This window comes from Mustela lutreola, chromosome 7 (assembly GCF_030435805.1).
Source record: "Mustela lutreola isolate mMusLut2 chromosome 7, mMusLut2.pri, whole genome shotgun sequence".
Classification (NCBI taxonomy): domain Eukaryota; kingdom Metazoa; phylum Chordata; class Mammalia; order Carnivora; family Mustelidae; genus Mustela; species Mustela lutreola.
In genome coordinates, this window is record NC_081296.1 from 46105499 (window position 1) to 46128775 (window position 23277).

Genomic DNA, 23277 nt, shown 5'->3' on the forward strand with positions numbered 1-23277 from the left:
GTAACAAAATAACAGGAAATTACTTTTAAAAAGATGGAGAGGGGCAACTGGGTGCCTTAGTCAGTTAAATGTCTACTCTTTATTTCAGCTCATATCATGATCTCAGGTAGTGAAATCAAGCCCCCCACTCACCCCCTCCCCCGGTCAGGCTCAGTACTTTGTGTGGAATCTGCTTGAGATTCTCTCCCTCCCTCTGCCCCTTCCCCCAATCATGCTTTGTCTCTCTCAAATACATAAGTAAACCTCAAAAAGATGGAGAAATACAATGATAAATTTGAAAAAAAAATCAAAGTCAAAGAAGATTTTCTACAATGTCAAATCTAATACAAAAGATATAGAAGATGTGAACACATCAGTAACTATGGAAGAAAGTGAAAAAGAACTACCCAAAGCCCTCAACCCTGTTTTTAAAAAAAGGAGATAAGGATGCAAGGTCTCTATAGATTTCTTGGTAATCGCTTTCAAACTTTTTAAGGACTAGGCCACTCCGGGGCGCCTGGGTGGCTCAGTGGGTTGGGCCGCTGCCTTCGGCTCGGGTCATGATCCCAGGGTCCTGGGATCCAGCCCCGCATCGGGCTCTCTGCTCAGCGGGGAGCCTGCTTCCTCCTCTCTCTCTGCCTGCCTCTCTGCCTGCTTGTGATCTCTCTCTGTCAAATAAATAAGTAAAATCTTTAAAAAAAAAAAAAAAGGACTAGGCGACTCCTTAATAAATCCAAAGGATGTTTATCATTATCTCTTTGCCAGATACAAATATAGCAAACATATTTTTTTTTTTAAAGATTTTATTTATTTATTTGACAGAGAGAGAGATCACAAGTAGGCAGAGAGAGAGAGGAGGAAGCAGGCTCCCTGCTGAGCAGAGAGCCCGATGCGGGACTCGATCCCAGGACCCTGAGATCATGACCCGAGCCGAAGGCAGCGGCTTAACCCACTGAGCCACCCAGGCGCCCCTTTTTTTTTTATTTTTATTTTTATTTATTTTTTTTTTAAAGATTTTATTTATTTATTTGACAGAGAGAGAGATCACAAGTAGGCAGAGAGAGAGAGGAGGAAGCAGGCTCCCTGCTGAGCAGAGAGCCCGATGGCAAACATATTTTTAAAAAATACATTCAAAAGGGGTGCCTGGGTGGCTCAGTGGGTTAGGGACTCTGCCTTTGGTTCAGGTCATGATCTCAGGGTCCTGGGAACGAGCCCCACATCAGGCTCTCTGCTTGCAGGAGCCTGCTTTCCCCTCTCTCTCTCCCTGCCTGCCTCTCTGCCCACTTCTGGTCTCTATCTGTCAAATAAATAAATAAAATCTTTAAATATATATAGATATGTATATACATTCAAAATACTACCAAAAACAACTTTTCCCAGAAAAAAAAAAGTAGAAGTTTTCTTACATCATTTCCATGATACCAGCAGCAGTCAGTAACTCATGCCCTGAAAAGTATTAAACTGTTCAGATTCTTCTTACTCTACGCAATCTGATGAGTAAAGGTGCCAGGGTATGAAAGGAAAGTCAGTGAAACTAACCCTCCTTCCTTTCACAGCATCTTAGACCAAAGCATCCTAATAATCTAGCTTATTAACTAGAAGGACACTTTCCTGACATGATGAAAAACCAGAGCATGAAGCATTCATGTAACAAAATAAACTCTGCTATGCAAGTGAACTCTGCACAGAACACAAATCAGATAAATAACTTCTAAGAAACTGGATTTTTGTTATCTTAACTGTTTGGCCTGGGAATGCCCACAAATGCAGCAACAGTCTTGTGGTTCTCTCCAAGCATTATGGACCATGCTATCTGAAAGAGTGGCATGGGAATGTCAACAGTGATATAAAATGAAAGCATTCTACACTCACTTAAGGCAAACTTGTATAAAACCAAAAGTGCCTGATTAATCAGTTTCAGAACACAAGAAAAGACTTGATATTGCCAATTCATTTTAAGAAGCATTTCACTAAATCCTCAAATCTAAATATGAAAAAAGGTTTTAAAAATGCTTTTAGGGACATCTGGGTGGCTCAGTTAGTTAAGCATTTGACTCTTGATTTCAAGTTTTGATCTCGGGGTTGTTAGTTCAAACCCTGTGTTGGGCCTTATGCTGGGCATGGAGCCCACTTAAAAAGAAGAAAAAAAAAACTGGAAAAAAAAATCATTTCCATTAAATATTTTTCAAATAGGAATGAAGGAGCTTTTGATATGCTAAATAAAGGAATCAAAATTAGAGAGAATGGAGAAAAGTAAAAAAATATTATTTTTAACCTGGTAATTCACAGACCTGTACCCCTGGGGATAAAAATATATGTTTATAAAAAATAAAAAATTTAAAAAATATATATATTATTTTTAGATATGATTCACTACCTTGAAAACCTAAAATATCTGGCACAACATACACTCAAATAGAACATACCTCTGAGATCTCCATTATCAGATTACTTTTTCAAATATTGTCTTCTATAGTTGACAAGTATACCAGATCTCAACTTACTCTTATCAGAGATAATGGGGGGAGTGGGGGGTCTGGATCTGAATTGAAAAGAAGGAAGTAAAGGACCAAGAAAGGTAAGCTCCTTAAAGTCACATATCTGACAAATGCCAGAGGATGATATGAATCCTTGCACAATTCCCAAGCCTATACTCTTTCATCTTTGCCACAGTGCCAAAGGCACCTTCAGCTTAATGGATATTTTTTTGAACACCTATTATGCACCAAGCACAGGAGTAAGAAAATGAGTAACATATCATGTTTTAAGGAGACCTAAGTTAAGTCAATTGACCCAGTTTTGGTTTAAAACCTAGGTCTCTTAGAGCAATCTGGCTGGTTCAATAGGTAGAGAATGCAAACTCTTGATTTAGGGTCATGAATTCAAGCCCCATTTTGGACAAAGCGCTTAAAAAAAAAAAAAAAAAAAAAAGGAAAAGAAAATTAAAAGTATTCTCCAAAAAAAAAATAAATAAATCCGAGGCTTCCTAAATCCAGGTTCAGTGATCCTTCTACCTCATAATCATGATATAATCTAAAAATCCTCCACTCTAACAAGTGGAGTATTATTCTTCATATGTTTAAGAAGCATCATTTTTTATTATTTATTTGAGAGAGTGCGTTCAAGTGTGTGCATGTGTGACAGGGGGCAGAGAGAGGAGAGAAGCAGGCTCTCTGCTGAGTGCAGAACCCACTTGGGGCTCACCTCACCTCCCTGAGATCATGACCTGAGACGAAATCAAGAGTCAGGGGGCTTAACGGACTGAGCCACCAGGCATCCCAATAAACACCATTTTAATACTGGAGATAATTTCAAAGTTTGTATATTACAAATGTTATTACAAGAGTACCGAAAAGGATGAAAAACCACAGATGACTTTTTTTGTGCCTTTAAGGCATCTTCAGTCCTGAACACACACAAAAAATGTAAGAAACAATTTGGGAATGGGGGAAGGGGGACCTGAGTTCTAAGTCAATTTCCAAAGCAAACTCATTCAATTCACATATAGCACATGTTCAAATATACACTTGCAAATTTCCTACTGATATTTTAATGTAATCACTTAGAAACATGAATATTTAAGTGACTTCAGATAGTCATTCTCAGCAATCTTTTAAGAAATTTTCAGGTAATTCAACATCTGTACAGCTTGGAGAAATGTGAGCTTAAAAATAATACAGTTCAGTGGATTTATGCCAGATGAACATCCGTAATCATTAACAAATCTGCAAAACCCTCTATATCAGATCTTAGCTGTTCAACATTTCTGATGACTGACAAGATAAAAACCAAGGAATTATATTGAAACAGAAAAAAACTGCAGAAAAATCACCAATTTCTATTTCAGCAAAGTAGAAGCTGCAGCTGGCTATCTGTCATATTGAGACAAGGGAGACACATAAAAAGCAAACAAGCCTTTCTAGAACAACTTGAGGAAAATGCCCTAATAATATGAACCAGAAGAGGAAGTAACCCACTCAGAAGACCAGGGAGCAGAGTAAAACAGAAAGACTCCCCATCATCTACCATCTACTCTATGATATAGATATACATATGGGGTTTCTGACCACTTTGAAAGAAAATCATACACAGGGATAACTGAACTGATAAAGTTAATTCCAGTATAAATAGGAAAGAAGTGATTATTCTCTGGTGACTGCTGACCAGGTGAAATTACCAAAAAAAAAAAGTTAAGATAAGTTTTCTTTATAAATAAAAACTATACTTACCACAATCCATTCAGCAATATTTTCATAGAGCTCTGGACTAAAAATTGCTTTTTTAAGCCTAGCTAGAGGACCATCAGCATCTACTAGTCTGCACCGCATGAAAACATCACAGTAGCCTCTAAAATCATTGCAAGGGGACCCAGGTTGCAAGGTGATCGTTCGACCAACGAAGTGCATGCTCCACCGCGAAGACCCTGTACTGGCACAAGTTGATGGGTCCACTGGAAAAGAAATGCCAAATATAAGTTGAAGCAGATTTCCTACCAGGCTAGCTGGGGAGAGAGGGAGGAGAGGGAAAAAACTGCCTAAAATCACTACCATGACATGTTATATAGACTTGCATGGGTTAGGCTGGATAACACCATTGGTAATTAGCCTTAAACATACAATATAAACAAACAGCCAGCCAGCAACACCTGATTTTGTACCTACAATGGCTATTGGTGTTTATATTAATTATTGCCATAAAGCTGGCAGGTTTTTGTCTAGTTTATCATTTTTAAAACACTGTAGGGATCATAATATTAGAAATAAAATGCTACACTACATTTAAAATTTTCCAAAGAGGACCAGTATCAGTGGAAATGACCTGTCCAAACTGGATAACTATGTTTAATGCTTAAAACTTAAGAGGAAAATGAGTCCTGCTTGGCTCAGCTGATACAGCATGAGACTCTTGATCTTGGGGTTGTGAGTTCAAGCCCCACGTTGGGGGTAGAGTTTACTTTAAAAAAAAATTTTAAGGGCACCTGGTTGGCTTAGTCAAAGAAGCATGCAACTTTTGATCTCAGGATTGTAAGTTCAAGCCCCACATTGGGTCTAGATTACTAAATAATAATAAATAAATACACAAACTAACTTAAAAAAATTAAGGAGAAAAATTGGTTTTAAAACAGATTTTATAGTCTTGTGTTTTTAAAAGCCTTACTCTTCTTCATACAGCAGACATGGCATAATTCCTTATCATCTTTGCCATCTGAGCTGGCACAGGTACACTCCTCCAGGCCATACTTCTCACAGATAGAACCTGCACATTGCTGCAAGAAAAAGAAAAGACAGTTATTAATCTCTCTACAGTCAAACCTAGTGTTCACAGTGACAGGTATACACCTCTGATGCTAAAATAATTAAGTAGAGGGCCACGTGGGTGGCTCAGTGGGCTAAAGCCTCTGCCTTCGGCTTAGGTCATGATCCCAGGGTCCTGGGATTGAGCCCCGCATCGGGCTCTCTGCTTAGCGGGGAGCCTGCTTCCTCCTCTTTCTCTGCCTTTCTGCCTACTTGTGATCTCTGTCAAATAAATAAGTAAAATCTTTAAAAAAAATAATTAAGCAGAAACACCAGGGGGAACAAAAAAGTATAGATTAATATCAGAAGTGGATCATATAAACATACCCAAAAAACAATTAAGTGCAAATAAGGTAGCAAATCTTTTTTTTTTTTTTTTTTTTAATTTGACAGAGATCACAAGAAGGCAAAGAGGCAGGCAGAGAGAGAGGACGAAGCAGGCTCCCCACCAAGCAGAGAGCCCGAGGTGGGGCCCAATTCCAGGACCCTGGGATCATGACCTGAGCCGAAGGCAGAGGCCTCAACCCACTGAGCCACCCAGGAGCCCCAAGGTAGCAAATCTTTTAAAGAAATGGCAACTCAAAAAAAAAAAAAAATCTGAACAAAACAAAAACAGAGAAAGAGATAGATGAGCATCAATTTTATATTGGTTATTATGATGGCTCCTTTATAAGAAGAGAAAAATTAAATTTTTCTCATGTAAAGTGAATGTCTAGCCAAGAAAGCTTTAAAGGCTTCACATTCAGATAAAATGACAGAAGAGTCCTTTTATGTAGGCTGTTAAAATACTAATTTATAAAACTCAAAAGCAGTGCAAAGTCATATGCCTAGCTATAAAACTATTTTTTCTCTAGAGACTATCAAACACATGCAGTGGAAAGATGAAATGTTAGTAACTAATCGAATGCCACCAGGCACTTATACCACACGGTATATTCTTGGCTTTATGAGGGAACAGAAAGGGATATTATTAAAACAGGGATCAGGATTAGTTACTAGAATGCTGCAGCTTTAAGTAACAAACAATTATTCTGAAAAAGCAGGTTTTATAAAACTAAATGAAAAGGTTATAAAGCAAATGCTTACCCCATTAATGCACACTTGAGTATGCCTATTACAGTCCGTAAAGTTTGGTTTAGGATCAGAGGCTGGGCAGAGAGCTGTGATGCCATTACATATTCCCTCTTTTGCACAGTCTGAATCATCCCGACACTTCTCAGTTTTTGATTTGAATGCACACTGTGCTGTACAACAGGGACCTTGACTTGGGCTAGAATGAACAGTAAAGTTTAGATTAAGGAAAATTACTTGCTTATTAGGAAATAAGATATGCATAGATATGGTCCTAGTTTTTAAATCATAAGTCTTATCTTTATGTAAGTATGTTATTGGAATAAAACTTCAAATTTTGGACTAAGAGGCTACTAAATTTCAACATTCTATAAATGTGAAAGAGTGACTGTCTTGCTTCTATAATCAAGGCATACTGTATTCAACACTCTTATTCTACTTGCCTTTAGTGAAAGGCTATCATAAAAACAGATTTAATATTAGGTGAGCTATCAGTGTGTTTCACAGTTAACATTATACATTAGTTAATTCATCAATTTTTCTCACATTTATATGCTAACATCAAACTAGGCTACACAGACCAACCATTTAAAAAGAAGTGCACTGGCAATATTTTGTTGCTTATATCTACCATTACCAAAGTAATTTTGACAAGTGAAATAATTATATGACACTAAATTAGAGGAGTCTATGAAAATCAGTATTACCTAAGTATTTAAAATTAAAATTCTAAAAATACGGATGAAAGTCACATTTTTAGGTTAGGAACTGAACAGTGTGTATTTTATTGAGCGTCCTGTCTTTTGCCTGTTTTTTACACCCACCACACAAGCTACAATTATAAGGACCTCAATCTGCCAACCACAGTGCACTCATCAAAGCTACTCCAGAAAAATATACAAGACAGCAGCAAACAAAGACAAAGTTTCCAAACCCTATGTGTCTCTTAAGGTCAGTTTTAAATGGGTCCTAACTGCCCCGGGCTGACTGGTGGCAGCGTGAGCACTCCCGGGACAGGCAGGGTACCTGCACTGCTTCCCAGGCTTCAGCTTGCATTTCTTCCCCTCTGGCTGGTTTGCATCATAGCAGCACTCATCTTTACACTGGTCACTATAGCCACAGTCACATTCTTCACCTTGCTCCACCATCCCATTTCCACAAATAGGTTGGCCAGATTCTGAGGAAAATCAATAAAACAAAGTAAACACTGTCAGTGCACATAATTTGATTTAAAATGCACAAACTTTGGAGCCTCATAACAAAGGGAGAAAGGATAATTTGATGAATACAAAAAAGTAGAACTAAGAATCTCGAAATCAGTAGAAGAACTAAATTCAATTCTAACAGTGCCTCAGTCAATAACTAGCAATGTAGCCGTTGGGCAAGTCACTTCCCTTTTGGGGGGCCTCAGCTTCTTAATCTGTACGGTGAAGAGACTTGACATTATGGTTCCCTCTAAAGTCCCTTCCGGAAGTGGTAACATTCTATTTAGGCTACACTGAGCTTTACTGAACAATGATTGCACTGTTCACATTACGCAAATATGAACTAAGTGCTTCATCAACCGGGAAAAAAATTGAACCTTCTTTGGTAGCAGAAAATTTCAAATATACACAGAAGTAGTAGAAGTACAGTGAACTCCCATGTACCAATCACTTGGCTTTAACAACTAGCAACAATATGCTATAAACAATTCCACCCAACATATTCATTTATTCTTGTAAATACTCCAGGACGAATCTAAGAGACAGGAGTTTTTTTCTTTTTTAAATCTAACCATAATAACATTATCACATCTAACAAAATTAATAATATGCTTTAACAGCATCTAATAGCCAATCCATGTTCAATTTCCTCAACTGTCTTTTTACACCTGGTTTGTTTGAAAAAAGTACCACATAAGGATCCTCAACAACCCCATGGTTGCTTTTGGTTGGTATGTGTTCTTTTAATATATGAGACTCCCTCCTCTCTTTTTACTTTTACACTATTTATTTGTTAAAGAATTTGGATCATTTTGTCTTACAGAATTGCCATGTTGTGTTTAGCTGATTATATCCTAGTCAATAAATATTTTTTTTAAATGTACATTAATTTGTTCCTCAGCTAGACCCAAGCTCTCTAAGGGAAGAATTACATATTCTTTCTATTTTTTTTGTATTCCCAAAAGGCTAACAGTATTGGGTCAAATCTTGGCTCATTAACGTTAGACAGTCTGGTCTAAGCACAGTGAATAATTTTAGAAAAACTTGTAGGCTCTCTTAAAGTTCTCGAATTTTATCAGTGGGCTTTAACATCTGTAGAGGAATGCTACTCCTTGTAAGATGAGATCACAGAACTTTAGCATCTGCAGGGAAATGGCAAGAATCAAATGTCTTCACTTTTTAGAAAAGAACACTAACTTCCAGTCTGTGACTTGCCAGAAACTATATGCTGCAGTACACACAAATCAGAAACCAAACCTAGATTTCCAGGATCTAAAATCTGGTGCTCTTTTCTTTCTGCTACATCAAATTGATGTGGGAAACTGTTCTAACACTCTTAAAATTAAAACTTAAAACTCTAGCTCTCTTAAAATTGAGAACTGAGTAAATATATGGGAATACCTGAACTTAACACAAAGCATATCTGAATCCAAACTATTCTAGAAAGACTAGCTTTATATTTAAAAAATTCATTCTTACCCTTAACCACATCAAATATTAAAGGAAATCTTAGAGCTAACTGAAGATCTCTCCCTCTCTTTCATTTTGTACCACCTATTCTGTTCTCTAAAACTAGAAGCATGAACACATACATATATTCTAAGTGAGTAATAATGACTTTGTTCTTAAGTCTCATAATCATCATTTCAGAATTCACAGGACATGTAATTTAGGAGAAAAGGAAAAATGATAAAGTCAGAAAATCTCTGAGGCAATATTTACTACACACTGGTTTTTATTTCATACAGAAATATTTTTTCAAGTAAGCTAGAACACATGGAAAAAGTGCTGTTTAAATGCAAAAATTGGGGGCGCCTGGGTGGCTCAGTGGGTTGAGCCGCTGCCTTCGGCTCAGGTCATGGTCTCAGAGTCCTGGGATCGAGTCCCGCATCGGGCTCTCTGCTCAGCAGGGAGCCTGCTTCCTCCTTTCTCTCTGCCTGCCTCTCTGCCTACTTGTGATCTCTGTCTGTCCAATAAATAAATAAAATCTTTAAAAAAAAAAAATGCAAAAATTGTAATAGACACATATCTCACTATAACTTAAGAAACAAATTTCCTTACATAATACCTACAATATGCTCATTTATAAAAGACAACTTCAATCAGAAAGTTTTCTGTGAAAATCCAGTTTACAAATAAAGAAACTAGGTAGCACTTTTACATGTCTTAGAAAACCTACCAGTGATAATAACAACATCAGTAACAAAAACGATATCATCCATGTAATTTGAATCTGTCCTTTTAAAACAAATAGAAGGCCTTAAAAGAAAAAGCCAATCAATATTAAGTAAAAATTAAAACTTGAGCCTAAACAAAAATTTAATTTTTACTCTGGGAAAGATTCTATGAAGAGGATAAAATGAAAAGCTACAAACTGGAAGAAAAATATGTGCAGATCAATATCTGACAAATGACTAGTATGCAGGCTATGTAAAGAACTCTCAAAACTCAACAGAAAAAAAAAATCCAATGAGAAATGGCCAAGAAACATGGACATTTCACCAAAGAAGATAAACAGATGGCAAATAAAGCACATGAAAAGATGAACATTTTTAGTCATGAGAAAAATGCACATTAAAACCATAATAAAATACCACTTTACACCTATCAGAATAGATAAACTAAAAACAATAAAATTGCCAAAAGGTGACAAAGATGCAGAGAAATTAGATCACTTATAAACTGCTGATGGGACCCTAAAATAATACAGCCGCTGCAGAAAACACTTTGACAGTTCTGCAGAAATAAGAGCAAACAATTATTATATGATCCATCAAGTGGACTAGGGGGCATTTATCCCAGAGAAATGAAAACTTATGTTCACATAAAAAGCCTATACACAAATATTTATAGCTGCTTTATTCATAATAGCCAGAAACTGAAAATAGCCCAGATAGCCTTTAGCAGGTGAATGAACTTCCTAAAAGAATAGTTTGGACTCAGATATGCCTTGTAATGGGTTTGTATGTTTGAGCTGTGTTCCCTTGTAACCTGTGCTACAACTGTAAACAAATTGTGGTACAGACACACCATGGGATACTCCTCAGCAATAAAAACAAACTCCTGATAAAGGCAACAATTTGAATGAATCTTCAGGGAATTTTGCTGAGTGCAAAAAGGCAATCTCAAAGGTTACATAATGTATGATTCCATTTACATAACATTTGGAGTGACAAAATTTTAGAAATGAAGAATGGTTTAGTAGGGCATTGGTGAGGGGATAGCAGGAGGGAGGTAGGTGTGTTTGCCCTCAACTAACTTAATAATGTTGTGAAACAGGATAAAGTAGAATATTTAGAACATACTTAGAACATATTAAATACCGCAAGAGAGGAATAACAGATGAATAGATAAACAAAATGTGATATTATCCATACAATGGAATATTATTCAGCCATAAAAAGAATGGCATTCTAATACAAACTATAATTTGAATCAATCTTTAAAGTTTATGCTCAGGGAACTAAGCTAGACATGAAAGGCCAAATATCGTACAATCCCATCTGTATGAGGGGCCAGAACACAGGCAAATTCATAAAGACAGAAAACAGATTACAGGTTACCCAGTCAGGAGAGAGGGAAGCAGGAGTTACTGCTTTTAATGATTATAGAATTTTATCTGGAGAGATGAAGACGTTTGGAAATGGGTAGTGGTGATGGCTGCACATCGCTACAAATGTACTTAATATCACTGAATTTTTAACTTAAAATTAGCTTACATACAAATTTTGTATATTTTTATTTTTTATTCTTATTTATATTATACATATTTTATATATTTTTTTCTTTAGCATAAGGCAAAAAAGCATTTCACAGCAGCTTTATTCACAAATAGCCAAAACCCAAAAAGCCCAGGTGTTCAGGTGCTCAACAATCGGAGAGTGGATGAGCAAAGTGTGATATATTCAGACAATGCAAGCAATATTAACTACTCAGCAATAAAACAGAACAAAACGCTACTGATGAATCTCAAAATATGCTGAGTGAAAGCAGCCCTCCACAAAAGAATATAAACCATATGATTCCACTTATATGAAGTAAAACAAACAAAATTTCTCTTCAATGAAATAAATCAGAATAATGGTTGTCTCTGAGAATTGTTGGGGGCAGAAACGGACTGTGAAAAGAAATGAAAGAACTTTGTGGGGTGACAGAAATATTCTGTATTTTGATAGGTGCTTAGGTCATACAGGTAAATGCGTTTGTCAAAGCTCACTAATGGTGGACTTCCTGTGCAACATTTCACTTATATTTTAAAAAAAAACCCACAAACAATATTGACCTTTAGTTATACAGGCTGAAGGGTTTAAGGGTGAAGTATACTGATGTCTGCAATCCATTTTTAAATTGCTACAAAAAAACATGGGATTGAGGGATGGGTAAGTTAATAAATAAGTTATAAAGCAAATACAGCAAAGTTTTTAATAGTTATAAAATAGAGGTGGTAAGGACATGGGTGTTTCAAGTTTTCTGAATGTTTGCAAATACATGTTGGGAAAACATACATACCAACAAAACAGTTGTTTCTCTTCTTCTCAAGAACTTGGCTTATATTTCTAATACTACAGAGTGAGAATTTATTGTTGTTAAGTTTGTCCCCAGATGTTGCTCTTGCATACATGATGTAATTGCCATTTTCTTTCTGTCCTAAATTCTTAGACTCTCCTGGAGTGCACTCTGTTCCAGAATCATGCTGCCAAACAGAATATAGAGTTACATAAACAGGAAGTAAAATAAGGTTTTCAGGTCATCTGATTAAATGTAATTTTCTCACCAGAAGAACAATGGAAGCTTGTGGACTCTTCCCTAAAAAAGATCCTACAATTGTTTTAGACTGTGAGAAGGAAAACAATTTGCTCTTTTAGGAGCCACTGTCTTAGAAGGGGAGGAAAAATGAGGGAAGGTCTACCCACAACAATGTACAGCTCTGTAAAGGGGGAGTAGAATGGAGGATAAACCATCATAAAGTCTGTCAAAAATAAGCTCGCCATGCACTCCTATGTTTATTGCAGCATTATTTACAATAGCCAAATTATGGAACAGGCCAAGGGCCTACTGACCGATGAATGGATAAGGAAGATGTAGTACATATACACAATGGACTATTATTTAGCCATAAAAAAAAAAATGAAATCTTGCCATTTGCAACAACATGGATTGAGCAAAGAGAATAAGGTATGTGAAATAAGTCAGTCAGATAAAGGCAAATACCAGACAGTTTCACTCATACGTGGAATTTAAGAACAAAACAAATGAACAAAGGAAAAGGAGAGAGGGAGAGACGCCAGGAAATAGTCTTTTAACTATAAAGAACAAACTGATGGTTACCAGAGAGGGAGAAATAGGTGATGGGATTAAGGAATGCACTTATGGGGACACCTGGGTGGCTCAGTTGGTTAAGCAGCTGCGTTCAGCTCAGGTCATGATCCCAGTCTCCTGGGATCGAGTCCCACATCCAGCTCCTTGCTCAGCAGGGAGCCTGCTTCTCCCTCTGCCTCTGCCTGCCACTGTGTCTGCCTGTGCTCACTCTCTCTGTCAAATAAATAAATAAAATCTTTAAAAAAAAAAAAAAAGGAATGCACTTATGATGAGCATTGAGTCAAAAGTGTTGAATCACTATACTGTATACCTGAAACTAATATAACACTGTATGCTAACTACACTGAAATTAAAATTTTAAACTTAATAAAATGAAAAAAATAAGCACCTACTTTCAAAACTAGAAACAGGAATGCAAATTACTTAAAATGACTAAATATTCTTCAATATACATGTTAAATTACTATGATTAGTTCAGAGAGAAAAGATGAGGAAAGACGGGAAACAAAAGAGAATGGCATGAAGCTAAGTACATAAAAGGCATCTAAGAGAGTTGACTTACTAACTAGTATATAAGAAAGATTAAGTAAATGCTATTTTTAAAAAAGATTTTATTTATTTATTTGAGATAAAGGGAGAGAGAGAGAGAGACTATAGCAGACTCCACACTGAACACAGAGCCGAACTTGGGGCTTGATCCCACACTACAAGATAATGACCTGAGCTGAAACCAAGAGTTGTTTGAGCCACCCAGGCACCCCAGTAAATGCTATTTTTAAATGACAATTAAGAAAAGCCAAGTGGTGGGGCACCTGGGTGGCTTAGTGAATTAGCCTCTGTCTTCAGCTCAGGTCATGATCTCAGGGCCCTGGGATGGAGCCCCATATCGGGCTCTCTGCTTAGCGGGGAGCCTGCTCCTCCCTCCCTCTGCCTGCCTCTCTGCCTACTTGTGATCTCTCTCTCTCTCTCTCTCTCAAATAAATAAATAAATAAAATCTTAAAAAAAAAAAAAAAAAAAAAGAAAGAAAGAAAGAAAAAGCAAAGCCAAGTGGTAAAACTAAAACACTCTTTGCAAGAGTAAAACAACAGACATACATGTGTGTGTATACAGAGAAAATTTATGGTGTTGGCAAATATTACTTAAGTATCATACACATACCAAAAAGTACCAAGTACCAAACTATAGCTCCATAAATTTTCTCAAAGTAAATATACTTATGTAACCAGCATGGAGATCAACTAACAGAATACTACCAGATTGCATCGGCACCCCCACCTCCGTTCCTCCCCTGGGAAATATTTAAAAAACAAATGAGGGATGCCTGGGTGGCTCAAGTCAATAAAGCGGCTACTTTCAGCTCAGGTCTTGATAAAAGCATCCTGGGATCAAGCCCCAGAATAGGGCTCCCTGGGAGCTTGTTTCTCCCTCTCCTGTTCCCCCCTGCTTGTGATCGCTCTTTCTGTCAAATAAATAAATAAATCTCAAAACAAGCAAATAAACAAACAAATGAACCTCACAATGCTCCTCAAACAACAATTCAGAACTTGCCAAAAAGGGTGAAAATATTTGGATCCTAGAATAAAAGCTCCGTTTAATTAAACTGTTATTTGAATACCCAACAATTCCACCTTCCAGAAAAGAAAGAATGCCCAAAGGCATTATGTTTCTTTTCAAAACCCATCTAAATTACTTTCATTTTCTACTCCCTAATCTGAAACAACTTTTTTTAAAAGACTCTATTCTTTTTTTTTTTTTTCTAATTTAACTAATATTGACATCAAACATGGGGCTCAAACTCATAACTAGAAGATCAACTAGCTTCCAACTGAGCCAGCCAGGTGCCCCTGGAAGCAACTATTAAACGTAAGACCTCTCCTATCACATTTATTCTCCCTGGTACCTCTTGCTGTTCCCCTGAACATAGATTCAGCATTTAACAACTCTTGATTATTCTCTAATACTACCTTGCTTTATGTTTTCATTCTATAGAATTTAATTTGCTTTAGGATAATGTATGACACTAGATTTATTCTCAGCATTAGAATTTTAGAAAAAGAAAAAAAACCCATACTGTATAACTCTTGATATTATCACAAAATATTTTTAATTCAATAAATATTAGAATGTGTCCGATATTATATGAGGAACTAAAAATATAAAAATATAAAGATGAATTTAAGCATCATTCCTAGCCCTTAAAGGCTTATATTCTATTTAAAAGAGATAGCATATTTTGATATCCCTGGCTAGTCTGACTCTCTGCCCCATAAATCTATTACAGATATCACTAATTGGGGAGGCCTGACTGGCTCAGTTGACAGAATACGTAACTCTTGATCTCAGGGTCATGAGTTCAAGCCCCACATTAGGCAAAACACTTGGTTGCTTACACTCACATGCATACATACATAAACTAACAAACAGATAACACTGATCAGTTATTACTTTACTAGCCCAGAGGATATTGTAATAGATAATCATTAATGGCCATGGAGGGAGAAGAGGTTATAAAAAAGCATGCCAACTATTCATATTTGTCATACTCAGAACAGGGGATAAACAAGCATACAAGTAAGCAAAATATAAGACAGAATATAAAGGCTACTTGACTATATCCCCAAAAAGTCCTGACAGTTCAAATGGTTTCACAAAGAGACTCTAAATTTGATAAGAAAACAAATATTTTTCTCTGACTATAAATACAATATATACTCTTTTAGAAAATTTAGAAGATAAATTTCAATCATACTCAACCATACATAACTACTATTAACATTTTGGTCTACTTCCTACCTGACTTGTACATAGTTATATCATATTTTAATACAAAATTTGAATTATACCACTTGTACAGTTATATACATGGTTTCTTTCAGCTTAACTGAATAAGGCAAACACTGATTTTTTAAATGATTGCAGAGCAATCGAGGATACTTTCCTATTGTGGGGCCATTTAGGCTGCTTAAAACTTTTTGCTATAAATAAATAAAACTGTAATAGATACTTTAATGCACATAAATCTTTGACAGATTCTGCCTTTTTCTTTTATAAAGTTGGATTCCCAAGCATAGAGTTTCTGAGTTACAAGGTCAAACATTTTAAGGGTCTTGATACATAATGACAAAAGGGCTCTATCAATTTACATTATGTAACATGGATCAAGATTTCAGTAGGCAAAGATGAGAAGGAATTGGCTTCCTGGCAAAAAGAAAATTTTAAAGGACTATAAGTAACTTAATTTGATAGGAGGGGATAGTTAACACTGGAAATATACTTAAACCCAAAAGATGGAAAACCCTGGGGCACCTGGGTGGCTCAGTGGGTTAAAGCCTCTGCCTTCGGCTCGAGTCATGATCCCAGCGTCCTGGGATCGAGCCCCGCATCAGGCTCTCTGCTCAGCGGGGAGCCTGCTTCCTCCTCTCTCTCTGCCTGCCTCTCTGCCTACATGTGATCTCTGTCTGTCAACTAAATAAATAAAATCTTTAAAAAAAAAAAAGATGGAAAACCCTAAATGCTAAGATAAGGAAACTGTATGAGCAATACCAGCAGATATGGGAAATAAGGTTGTAAACTGCAGTGACATGATCAAAACAATCAGAACTATAACCTAGACAAAGATTAACTTGGTAACAGCAAGCACATATTATAACTTTCATACTAAAAAACAGAAACTTGTCTCATTTATTATTTCAACTTCCCAAGACAGAGCTTATAAAGTGGCTAACAACAGGTATACAATAAAGATTTGGGATAGGATAAATAAACACTAGCGATAGTGTGAACCATTAAAAGAAAAAGTAACACTGACATAGTACAGATGTACAACAGGAAAGATAAAGACAGATTTCAGATAAAGATGTCAAGGGAGATGGGCTCAGGAATTTATAGTACTGGCTGCTCTTAGTAAATTTAAAAGTAATTTAATAGTAAGCACTACTGTGTATATGCATGGTAGTTTGAATAACATGAACAAGGGAATGGGGTGTGATTGAGCATGGCAGAGTCTTTAAAAGTAGTCTGGTATGAGAGGAAAACACAACAGAGTAAGCAAAGAACGTGAACCAATTTATCCATTAAACAAAAAGCCCTAAGTAATATAAAATTATTATATTAAAAAAAATTTCCGGCAGTTGGATAAGGAATAGATTAGACAGGAAATAAAAAGAGAACAAATTAGATTCCCTACTCTAAGTGTGGTCTACAGAGCAGGGGCAGCTACAGCAACACCTGGGAATGTAAAAACTGGGGTGCATGGGTGGCTTAGCTGGTCAAGCATCTGACTCTTGATCTCAGCTCAGGTCTTGATCTCAGGGTCATGAGCTCAAGCCTCACGCTGAAGCCTACCAAAAAGAACAATGCAGAAACTTGTCCCCCCTCCCCATGGAATCTGTATTTCAAGATCCTTGGTAATTTACAAGCACTTTAAAATACAGGAGGCCCTACATCACTCAGCATCAGGGAAATACAAATCAAAACCACAATTAGAGAGTACCTCACACCAGTCAGAATGGCTAAAATTAACAAGTCAGGAAATGACCAATGTTGATTAGGATGTGGAAAAAGGGGACCTCTCCTACACTACTGGCGGGAATGCAAGATGCTACAGCCACTTGGAAAACATTATGGAAGTTCCTCAAAAAAGTTGAAAATGGAGCTACCCTATAACCCAGCAATTGCACTACTGGGTATTTACCCCAAAGACACAAACATAGTGATACAAAGGGACACCTGCACCCCAATGTTTATAGCAGCAATGTCCACAATAGTCAAACTATGGAAAGAGCCCAGACCCCAGATGTCCATCAACAGAAGAATGGATAAAGAAAATGTGTATATGTATATATATGTATGTACAGATGTATATAAGTACACACACACACACACATACACACACAAATGGAATACAACTTAGCAATCAGAAAAATGAAATCTTGCCATTTGCAATGACATGATGGAACTGGAGGGTATTAAGCTAAGTGATATAAGTCAATCAAGAAGGACAATTATATGATCTCACGTATATGTGGAATTTAAGAAATAAAACACAGGATCATATGGAAAGAGAGGAAAAAATGAAACAAGATGAAATCAGAGAGGGAGACAAACCATATGAGACTCTTAATCACGGGAAACAAACAGAGGGCTGCTGAAGGGGAGAGGGGTAAAGGAATGGGGTACCTGGGTGATGGACACTAAGGAGAGCACATGATATAATAGGCAGTGGGTATTACATAAGACTGATGAATCACAAATCTGTACCTCTGAAACCAATACTACATTATATGTTAATTTAAAAAAATAAATAAAATGTAAATTAAAAAAATTGGGACGGCCTTAGCCTAAATGACAGAGGAGTAGCTAAAGAGTACTACAACACCCCAAGTAAGGGTTGGAATCAAGGGGACTGAGAGAGAAAAGAGAACATTTGCTTGCCCTTGAAAAAAAAAAAATTAACCATAAGCAATAGTTCTCTGCTCATCTCTACAATTTCAATTACTCTCTTAAGAACAGATCACACAGTGTGGGATGCCTGAGTGGCTCAGTCAATTAAGCCTCTGCCTTTGGCTCAGGTCATGAACCTTGGGTCCTGGGATCAAGCCCCACATCAGGCTCAGCAGGGAGTCTGCTTCTCCCTACCCTTTGTTCATGCTCACTCTCTCTTAAATAAATAAATAAATAAATAAATAAATAAATAAATAAATAAAGCGGATCACATATTTCCTGCAAAGAGAACCCGCTTTCAAAGTTTTGAACCTCTAATGAGAAAAAAAAAAATGTATCAAGCTCGAGAACAAAAGCAGTCAAGAGGCAGAGAAATTAAACACATTTTAAATAGTTTATCTAAGAATATTAATAATCTATCAATTTCTGATAGGGATTTAGAAGAAGAAAGATTTGTTATTTAGAGAGATGGCACTTCCATTTTACAAACTAGGAGAAAATTAGAGAAGTGCATTTGAGGATTTTAAGCTCCAACTATATAATTTTCTTCTAAACTCAAGAAAATTTCCATTTTTACAAGTGATATGGTACAAGTAAAATGAATTTACATAGTTGTAAAATGAAATTTTCCCAAATTCATTATTTAATAAGCCCTACCAAAATCATAAGACTATCTTTCAGTATTTTGTATTTCTGTGTGCATTAATCTTTAGGTCACTTGAAAATCAATATGATGGACTGAGTACTAAATGACACCAAGGAATTGTTAATTTTGTCAGGTATCATAACTACATTACAGTTATATAAGAAAATGTCTAATTTTTTAAGGATGTATACTGAAATATGTTAAGGATGAGTAAATTTGCTTCTAATCCCTTACAGAAAGAAAGAAACACAGAGAAAGGAGGTATGGCAACATCTTGGTCACTGTTGAATCTGAATCAGAAGTTGGCAAACCAGAGCCCACAGCCCATTTTTATATGGCCCAAGCTAAGAATGGTTTTCCATGTTTAAAGGATTGTAAAGGGGCGCCTGGGTGGCTCAGTGGGTTAAGCCGCTGCCTTCGGCTCAGGTCATGATCTCAGGGTTCTGGGATCGAGTCCCGCATCGGGCTCTCTGCTCAGCAGGGAGCCTGCTTCCTCCTCTCTCTCTGCCTGCCTCTCTGCCTACTTGTGATCTCTCTCTGTCAAATAAATAAATAAAAATCTTTTAAAAATTTTTTTAAAAAAAGGATTGTAAATACAACAAAGAATAATATGCAACAGAGGCCAAATGTTACCCTCCAAATCTAGCATGTTTACTAGCACAGTCTTTATAGAAAAAGTTTACTGACCCCTGTTCTAGATAATGGGTATGTAAGAATTTATTGCACTATTTTTCTCTATTTTTGTATATGTTCACACTGAAAAAATTTAAAATATCAATCCAGAATAGAGAAAGACAAATCTAACAAACTCCAACAATGCTTTAACAGAAACCAAGCAAACCCCCCCCCCAAACAAAAAACAAACAAAAAAAACACTCCACATTTTGCTAACATTCAAAATGTCCTTTTTTTTTTTTTTAAAAGATTTTATTTATTTATTTGACAGAGTGAGAGATCACAAGTAGACAGAGAGGCAGGCAGAGAGAGGGGGAAGCAGACTCCCCACGAGCAGAGAGCCCAATGTGGGGCTTGAACCCAGGACCCCAAGATCATGACCCGAGCCGAAGGCAGAGGCTTTAACCCACTGAGCCACCCAGGCACCCCTCAAAATGTACTTTAAACAATGAAAAGTGAGGGGAGCCTGGGTGGCTCAGTTGGTTGATCATCCCATTCTTGATTTCAGCGCAGGTCACCATCTTGGGGTCGTGAGCTCGAGTCCCAAGTCCATACTGTGGGTGGAGCCTGTTTAAGATTCTCTCCCTTTGTCTCTGCCCCTCCCCGGGCACATGGGCACTGTTCTAGGACCAGCAGACAGAGAAGTGAATGAAATAGACAATATTCCTTGCCTTCATAGACTCCTGCATTGTTATGCTTATTTTTCTTATTTGACTTGCAAATAGTCTATCCTCCTCTCTTTCAGTAGTGTCAAGTACATTCCTGTGTTCCAATATATAAAAACTAAACACTAAACAGTTAAAAAAAAAAAAAAAAACCTAGAGGCGCACGGGTGGCTCAGGAGGTTAAGCCTCTGCCTTCGGCTCAGGTCATGATCTCAGATCAGGGGCTTAGGATAGAGCCCCACATCGGGCTCTCTGCTCAGCGGGGAACCTGCTTCCCCCCCCATCTCTCTGCCTGCCTCTATGCCTACTTGTGATGTCAAATAAATAAAATCTTAAAAAAAAAAAAAACCTAAATATCCATATGTACTTGTAAACAAATCACTCAATATAAAATTTAATAATCTTTTTTACAAAATCTAATGATTAGGCAATACTTACTGGAGATCCAAAGTTATGTCCAACTTCATGAGCAAAAGTAATATGAGAGACTTTGGGGGGCACATGAGACCCATAGTTCTGAACAGTAATAATTCCAGTGTTTAAGGACTTCTTCTTACCATCTGAATACAGCTTACTTTTTTCACATATTCCTCCAGAGCTTCCTAGTTCAGAACAAAAGATGGCTAAATTAGTATCTATTCACCCCCGAAAATAACTTTCTAACATATACTACATCAAATTAAAACATTTTATATATTCCACATATATTAAATACTCAAAAGTTTCTTTACGCCAAGATTAGTAAGTCATTTCAAATAAGTTTTAATGGTACACATAAAAAAAACTCCCAGGACTTAGTATAAGGCCCTTAAGAAAATGTCCTTCATAATCAAAATATTCTCTAATTTTTACTCCCATTAATTTAGCAAAAGTTTCTGTTAAATTTGAATATACCCATATTTACGCTATCAAAGCCTATATATTCTTGTTAAAAAAAAAAAAAGAAACAAACATTTAATTTAAATGAAGTTGAACAAAATATTCTCAAGTAGATTCTGAGAAAGTCACATCTACAAGTAACAGTAGTGATGCATAGGAGTACATGATTCATTATCTTTAGAGGCAATATACAACATATTTTTTAAAAAAGAAAATAATTAGTGGTTGCCAGGGGCTGGCAAAGAAATAGGGGGATAGAGAGAGATTTGTAAAAGGGTAGAATTTCCACTTATAAAATGAGTAAGGTCTATGTATCTAATGTATAACGTGATGACTATAGTTGGTAACACTGTATTGTATAAAGGAATTTGCAAAGAGAGTAAAACTGGAACACTCTCACCAAAAATAAATACTATATGCAGTGATAGATGTCACCGCATTTATAGGGGGGAATCCTTTCACAATGTACATGAATATCAAATCATTATGTTGTATACTTGAAGCATCTTACAATTTTGTCAGTTATACCTCAATAAAGCTGTGGGGCAAAAGAAAAGAAGTATGCCCAGGAGGCAAAAAAAGGGGATTGAGAGGGAAGGAAGGATAGAAGATGGACAGAAGGGGAAGAAAGCAAAATGTGGAAAAATGTTGATTGATTAACCTATCATGAGTTCACTATACTATTCCTACAACTTTTCAGCAAGTTTGAAATTTTTTTCAAAATAAGTTCAAAAAATTGAATTATGACTTTCCAATGTATCTTGAGAATGCTTTCAAATTTTAAAAGAAAACCTATAACACTACTTCTATTATATATATTAAATAACTTTGTAGTTCACCTGTTGCATAATAGTAACTTGCCAAAATAGCCTAACAGCAAAATGATAAGTACTTGTACATCTAAAGCCAGTTAATAATAAGAAATTAGAAAAAGAACAATGGGAAAATCCAAAACTGGCTGGCCAACCCATGTCTGTATGCACACAGTACTGAGAAGAATATAGTTCTTTTAATAACTCTGTTAAAGACTCTTAGTGAGAACTCTTTTGTTTACATTCACATGAAAAGGTTTTCTCTCTTTGATGTTTTTATTAAAAATACAATCAAATGTTAGGATATTCTGATAAATTATTTCAAATTAAGCTTTCTATATGCAAAGTTACAATCAAGTTATTAAACCATTAAAAAACCTTATGTTTAAAGTTCTGATAAAGCATATAATAGAAGGCAATTAAAAACAGATTTGCTAAAATGGCATAACACTACAACTGCTGCCCTGTTCATTTTAATATTAGAAAGAAAATTTAACAAGGGGCTCCTGGGTGGCTCAGCTGGTTGAGCATCTGCCTTTGGCTCAGGTCATGATCCAGGGATCCCAGGATCTAGCTCCATATCAGGCTACCCACTCAGCAGGCAGTCTGCTTCTCCCTCTGACCCTCCCCCCATCTTGTGCTCTCTCTCTCTTTCTCACTCCCCCCAATAAACAAACAAACAAATAAATAAATATTTTAAAACAAATTTAACACAAAATTAACATGAATTTGAATTACCATCATGATTTAGGAAGTGAAAGTAACAAGCTCCACAGATAAGTAAACTGAAAGACTAAGCCATATGCAGATTTTAACTAGCACAAGATGGAGAACTTTTATGATATTCAGAACTTACTACCTTTTCTACAAAGAAAACTGAACAGAATGAAAACACAGCAAATGATTTATGAATATTTAATATATATTTTTCATGCTACTTCTGCTTTTGGAGATGAATCCTAAGGACTGTATCACTATTTCCAGAAATTAGAAAAGATATGAATAAGCACTCTGTATGTAATAATTATAGTTTTAAACAAATAGTAAATTAATGTCCTGCCTTAGTGAAGATATGTCATACGCAAATTGGTCCAATGCAGTACTGTCAAACTTGAATTAAGCATAGAAGACTTCCGTAAATCTTTAACAGTTAAAAAAGAAAAAAAAATAGCATGTATTAAAAATCTGATAATATATTTTTTCTGTATTTTTAAGGCTTATATAGTTTAAGGGAAGATCAGACATAAATCTGAATGCTCTCTTCTAAAATACAGTCTTTGAAATTTCAC

At 36.2% G+C, this 23277-nt stretch overlaps 1 protein-coding gene across 1 annotated transcript in view; it reads right to left on the reverse strand.

The window, feature by feature from the left end:
- Positions 1-23277, reverse strand: part of ADAM10 (ADAM metallopeptidase domain 10) — a 137239-nt gene that overhangs the window by 9513 nt on the left and 104449 nt on the right. Inside the window, exons 9-14 of the mRNA XM_059180626.1 lie at positions 20736-20899; positions 12059-12242; positions 7371-7521; positions 6360-6543; positions 5137-5245; positions 4209-4429 (exon numbers count right to left, since the gene is read on the reverse strand). Coding sequence (XP_059036609.1) covers positions 4209-4429; positions 5137-5245; positions 6360-6543; positions 7371-7521; positions 12059-12242; positions 20736-20899 — 1013 coding nt within the window. The remainder of the gene's footprint in view (positions 1-4208; positions 4430-5136; positions 5246-6359; positions 6544-7370; positions 7522-12058; positions 12243-20735; positions 20900-23277) is intronic.